At 36.7% G+C, this 6,331-nt stretch overlaps 1 protein-coding gene across 4 annotated transcripts; it reads left to right on the forward strand.

The window, feature by feature from the left end:
- The first annotated feature begins 409 nt into the window (after positions 1-409).
- LOC129299704 (uncharacterized protein At5g41620-like) lies at positions 410-5,872 on the forward strand. Of its 4 annotated transcripts, none has more exons than XM_054938168.1 (3): positions 410-1,068; positions 3,453-3,578; positions 4,175-5,872. In XM_054938168.1, exons 1-3 carry the CDS (start codon positions 703-705, stop codon positions 5,699-5,701), a joined length of 2,019 nt encoding a protein of 672 aa, XP_054794143.1. In that variant the 5' UTR covers positions 410-702; the 3' UTR covers positions 5,702-5,872. The 4 variants fall into 4 exon arrangements, with proteins under 4 accessions (XP_054794143.1, XP_054794144.1, XP_054794145.1 ...); XM_054938169.1 differs by having other exon boundaries at positions 411-1,068; positions 4,178-5,872; XM_054938170.1 differs by lacking the exon at positions 410-1,068 and adding an exon at positions 2,172-2,307.
- The last annotated feature ends 459 nt before the right edge of the window (positions 5,873-6,331 follow it).

The raw sequence follows: 6,331 nt of genomic DNA on the forward strand, positions 1-6,331 counted from the left end.
CATAAAATTATTTTTTAATTTTAATATCAATATATTTTATAATAATTTTTATCCATAAATAATTTTTTGCAGTAATACTTGCATGTGATTCTCTTTATTTTTTTTATATATCATATTAACTGTTTATTTTTTATCATATTTTTATTTATTTATTGAGATATTTTTACATCTCTTCATTAAATTTTAATCACTAAATAATAGTTTTTAAAAAATTTTATCTATTAATTATAAATAACCAATTCACCAAATTTTTTAATTTTACAAATTAATTAATAGCATGTTTAAGTGAACAGAGTAGTATCACGGATAATTGATGCACAATGGAAAAATTAATAGAACCTACTCTGTTTAATGATGTCAGTCTTGACAAAGTTAAGCCACTTGTTTAAGAAGACAAGCGAACAATCGCCTTGGGCGGAGACAAAGGTCGACCATGTTAAGATGCTCGAATAAGGTTTTTGTTTGTGTGGGACCCTAATCCTGAGGTGACCGAAAATTCTCAGACAAGTAGACGACCTGCAGTTCACCCTGTGAGGTAACTTGCTCTTGCCCGCGAGAATGGTGGACACAGGGCATTGTCAAGCATGAAGCAGAAAGAGAGGATGCCAGCATTCAGCTTTTCAATCAATCAATCAATTGCTTTTAAAGGGCAAAAACAATAATCGAGGTTTGCGTTTGAAATTTGAATGTTGGTAGAGAAGGATGGAAGTAACAGAAAAAGAGGTTAAAAGGAGGGAAGAAGAAGGGCTCATGGCGGACAAGTTGAAACGGCGCGTTTTGGTGGGGCTAAGAGGTGGACCTTCTACGCCTCCACCCACATGGAGGCTCGAGCTTTCTTCTTCGTCTCACCTTCAGAGTGGCGGTGAAAACGACGACGTTCGAGAATTCGTCGACTTTACGCCCTCTACCATTTCTGCCAGAAAGCTCTGTGCCAACGTCTGGGAACTTCAACCCCACCATCTACAGGTTCAGACCTCACTTCCTAATATGACCAAACCGGTCACCAGAATCCGCCGCCGCCGCCGCCGCCGCCGCAAGGACGAGCATCCACAGAGGCCCACTGATGAGGTTTCATCTCAGCTTCTGCTCTGCTCTGTGCCTTCTAGTTATTATTAGTTTCTGGGCTGTCATTTCCCTAATATTTGTGCTGCTTCATCAAGCACTAATGGTCTCTGATTTTTGTTTTACTCGAATATGTATGACTCTTCTGCTTGTTTGTGGTTATTTCACATTCATTCGGGCTTTCATTGATGTGCGTGACCAGATCTTGTGCTTCACCGTGTTTTTCGTTTTCTAATGTCCTTCAGTTTACAGCTTGTTATGCTGAACGCTTGCAAGTGAATTGGTTCTTACATGTATGAAGCTATGGCAGTTTTTCTATTCTTTTTATTTATGATTGATGGTTGATTCTTTGCAAGACTTGATAAAGTTGTTGATGTGTTTGCTATGAGGTCCTCCAATAGAAATATAGCATTCGAATATTTTTCTTTTACAATCCTATTATGTTATTGAAGAACATCATTGTAAACACTTTAGAAATTGAAATTAAATTCTTTCCTTTTATTCTTTCCATGTGCTTTAAATCTTGCTTGTTATGAGGAGCAATGGAGCATCAAAGTGTGATTATTTCTATGAAACCTTATCGTTCTCTAGCCTTTCTCTATGACAGTATCGACTAATATAGTCTGAAATGTCCAACCTCCTAGCAACTAGGTAGGAGCGGTTAATGAAGGGGTGGCTTATTTTTCATGTTGTCACTGCTCTTATGCTTTTAAATCTTGCTGTAGAAATGGTGACCTTTATGGTCTTAACTTTTTTTTTTTTTTTTAATTCCGTGTAATGCATGAGTCCATCTATCTAGTTTTGTTAAATTTGCATAATTCAAACAAAAATTTGTCAAATTCAGTCTATTAACATCCATTCAAATGTAAAATTGAATTCACATTTAGGAAGTTGTTATTGTGGCCTGGAACGTTTAGTATGGTTTTGCTATTCAGCAAACATTTAAACGTGTGGTAGGTGGAGTGGACCTCCTTTATATCATTTTATCCACATTATTTGTTGAGAGTGTAGTATAGAAGCTTGCCTCCTTAACCTACCTTACAATTTTCCCTCTATATTGTTTGTTGAAAACGTGTATAGCTTCCTTCCTTCCTCTTATCTTCATAACTCCTCTTCTTCCTCTTACAAGATAGACGCCAATCTGCTTGTTGAATTTTATATTTAAATATTTGGGTAATCGCTTGATTGTACGGTGATGTTTGTGGATTTGAAATGGTGCTTAATATTGCAAGTCCAAATGAACAGGTAAAACCTTGGTTGATTTCTCTTATAACTGATCTTCCTTGCATGCTTCTAAAGTGATGCTGTTAGATAATAAATTTGTGATGGGCTGCTGTAATTATCATGAGTAATGAATGGATATGTGTTTGAGTATTTTTGCTTTTGATCTTAAAATTGTTCTTGAAGAAGAGATCGATCATTTGAGTCTGATTACTCTGATTTGGCCTTGCCAATTAAATGCCATCTCTTTTGAATAGGTAAGTCATGCATGCTAGATTTTCTTTGCTTGGAATGATTTTTTTTTTTTTCCCAAAAGAAAACTTAACTTTGCCTATAAATAAATTTCCTTTTTCAGTGCTTTTAGGATTTATAAAAAAAAATTATTGTTCAAGTTGTCAAATCCTTTTCCTTTATATGTAATCAAGTTTTGTAGGCGACAACATATTTAGAGAAGTGGGAGAAAGATGATAAGATAGAGATAATTAGCTATCTCAATCAGGAAAAACCTTAGTGGTAATAAGCTTTGCCTCATCATCTTTCTCTCACTTTTTTAGATATGTTGCGGCTTACAAAATTTGATTATATAACAGAAAAAGATCTAACAACTTTAGCAATAAAAATTATTATAAACCTAAAAATCACCCTAAAAAGGAAATTTATTTACAAAGCTAATAAAAAAATCTTTTAGGCAAAACCTGAAAAAGGTATTTAGTTCGCTTGACTTATTAGTTCAGGTGTGATGGCATATAATGACAAGGTTAGTCCTAAATGTTATTGTGCGCCAATAAGAATTACTTAAGTTGGATATATAACAACAAAGAAAATATTAGATTATAAAATTCAATGAGTAAATTGGCATCGAACTTGTGACAGGAAGGAGAGAAATTACTCTATAAAGTTGAAAAGTGTTTTTCTGGTACGGCCAGGTTCCCCTACATACAACCAGCTCAAAAATTTGCAGAATAGCAACACCATAAAAGAGTTTTTTCAGACCACACCAACCACCTCCCAAATGTGAATTTGGTTTTGCCTTTAAATGAGTGAATATTATATCAAACGTAGCTTGACTTAATTTTTGTTTTAGATTATGCAAATTTAACATGACTATATCTCTGGGTTCATGGGTTGTGACGTGTGAATAGAGTGACTTACCATGTGCCTCCTTGCAGCCAGCTTCACCGAATAGCTTGAGTAGACATGTTGTGACTTTGCCTGTTCAGAGCCATAGATCATGTGACAGAGATGGCTGTATTTTGGAGCCTTTATCAAGTGCAAGTTACAGTGGCTCCCTGGAGGTAAGCATTTTTTTTTTTTTTGGGGAACTAGTTGGTGCATCGATACAATTGAAGGAAACATGATTTCTTATAGTTTTGCCTAAGAATTTAAGCTGTTAATTCCGATAGTATGAATATCACATCAGGAAACGCAAAATTGATACACCATATATTAGGAAAATACATTCTTGAGTTCAGCAAATTTATTTGAGGGGAATTTTTTTCATTGAAAGGCTTTTCTGATCTGATCATTCTGGGAAAGGGTGAGGAATTAGAGTGACCGTTCCAAGGACCTTGTGTTTTATTTTACTGTAACACTTTAGATTATCCTGTCACCAAATAACTACTCTTCAATTTCAGACCCATAATCATTGGGATCTCTTTCAGTATTTGCTTACCTTTTACAGCTGAAATATTATGGTTTACTTGGTTTTTTCCTACCAAATATCAGTCCAACAATCTCTCTGGTTCATAAGAACCAAAAAATCACTTAGTCTGTTAGTCTATGATTTAACAATTTGGGTTGAAGCTTTATTAAATGAACTTCATACCCAAATTAAAAGTCATTCATCATTTCTTGCTTATTTAAAGAGATGAAGGTGCTCTTTTGCTTAAAGCAGGTGGCGCCATATAATCAGGCAGTGACTCCTGTGAGTTCCTTCAACTTCAAAGGGAGGAGGATGGGAGAGTCAAGTTGCAACGTTAAAACTTCAAGAGAGCTACTCAAGGTACTCAACCGAATATGTAGTCTTGAAGAACATCATGCTTCAAGTATATCAGTAGTGCAAGCCCTAAAAATGGAACTGGACCTTTCTCGTGCACGGGTTAAGGAGTTGCTACAAGAGAAGCAGATGGATAGGCAAGGAACGGAGCATTTGATGAAGAAGATGACAGAGGACCAGCTTGTCAGGAAGAACCTCAAAGAATTTGACAAAATTAAAGCTGCATTTCAATCAGCCAAGGAAGAGCTTGAAGATGAGAGGAGGTTAAGAAAGCATTCAGAAAGCATGCACAGGAAATTGGCTCGGGAGCTTTCTCAAACGAAGTCTTCTTTATCTGGTTCTTTGAGAGAGCTTGAAAGGGAAAGAAAAGCTCGGATCCTGTTGGAGAATCTGTGTGATGAGTTCGCCAAAGGAATTAGAGCTTACGAACAAGAGGTACGTTCCCTTGGGAGGTTGAAGTCAGAGAAGGGCCATGTAGATAGAGATCACAGCCTTGATAGACTAATACTTCATATTTCAGAAGCTTGGCTCGATGAGCGTGTACAAATGAAGCTGGCCAAAGTTGGGGATGATCTTGAAGAGAGAAGTTCCATTGTTGACAAGCTAGGTTTCGATATCGAGACATTTCTTCATGCAACCCGGTCTATTGATTCCAAAAGATGTGGTCACTCCTCTCCAAAGGAGCTCAAAGAAATTCACCCATGTCGGCATTCTCTGGATTCCTTTCCACTAAAGGAGGCTACAAGTGCACCACAGAATATGGCCGAGGAAGATTCTATTTGCGCCAATTTTTCTGTTCTAAAAAGTGCGGAGGCCCACCTGGAAGAGAGAGGAATTGGAAATTCAGCAACCAAACCAGTTCAGGCCAGGGAATTCACCGAGTCCAGTCATTTCCAAGAAAACATGGCCCAGAAGAATATGTCACGTGATGAAGGTCATGACAGTGAGAGTTGGCCTGTAGAAAGAAAGCCAAGTGAAATAAGAGGAGACACCAACACTGCCTTGTTAAATGACACTGAAGTATCAACTGTGTGTGAATCAACGCCAGGTCCACAAGAAAGCGTTAGGCCCCGGATGAGGAGCATGAACTCGATTCACCGGCTCGATAATGTGGTTGGGAACAGCTCAATGTCATCAGAAGGTGATAAAATACATCCTGAGAGTATTTGCAGGGAAGATTCTTTTGTGCAATCTGTGGTAACAGGCAATGGAAGCCCTGTAGAACAGAGGAAATCAAAATTGAGTCTCTCAAATTTGAACAAGTGTGAATCTATTTTGAAGTTGCCCAGGGGTGTGAAGGAAAATACATTGATGGCAAAACTTCTTGAAGCAAGGTTAGAGGGACAGAAATCTCGCTCCAGAACTAGCAAAAGCTCTTTTAGATCAACCAGAGAAATTTCTGACGACAAGATTGGAGTGTGAATAGGTGCAATCTAAGAAGCTCATATCCTTGACAATGGAGTTGTATCATTTTGTTATATACATGTCTATATCATTTTCTGTCTCGGATCTATGTTCTTTATGTGGCTGCTATCCCACTGGAAACATTGATTACTCATTAAGCAGTTATTATAAGTTTCTCTCTTTTTGTTATATCTATAAGATCTTCTATGGTAACTTCTAATAATATAATACCTTTCTACTTTTAATGACTCGTTAAGCAGTTGTTATAACTTCTATTATTAAAAATACTCTTCCCGAATGCAAAACAAAATTGACCCAGTTCGCCCTTCACTTTTTCTTTTTTCTTTTTTAAATTTAATTAAGGGTAGGTCTGATAAATTTTAAAGTTTTATACACATAACTAATTTTTTTCTTAATCCAAGAAAAATAGTTATTAGGTTCTTATGATATAAATCAGAAGGAATGGTTCATATAACTTCACCAGCTAGGTTAGTCTTCGATACGCAATAGTGGGGTTGAAAAATAAATATAAATATTGGTAACCTTGTGCGCAATCGGACAGGTTGGGAGGCTATAGTCGTCTTTAAAACTCAGACACGAGTTCAAATTTTATTTGAAACCAAATTATCTGTGGGATAGGCGAACCAA

The sequence above is a fragment of the Prosopis cineraria genome, unplaced genomic scaffold (assembly GCF_029017545.1).
Source record: "Prosopis cineraria cultivar Desert tree isolate PC_DT_omini unplaced genomic scaffold, ASM2901754v1 PC1265, whole genome shotgun sequence".
NCBI lineage: Eukaryota > Viridiplantae > Streptophyta > Magnoliopsida > Fabales > Fabaceae > Prosopis > Prosopis cineraria.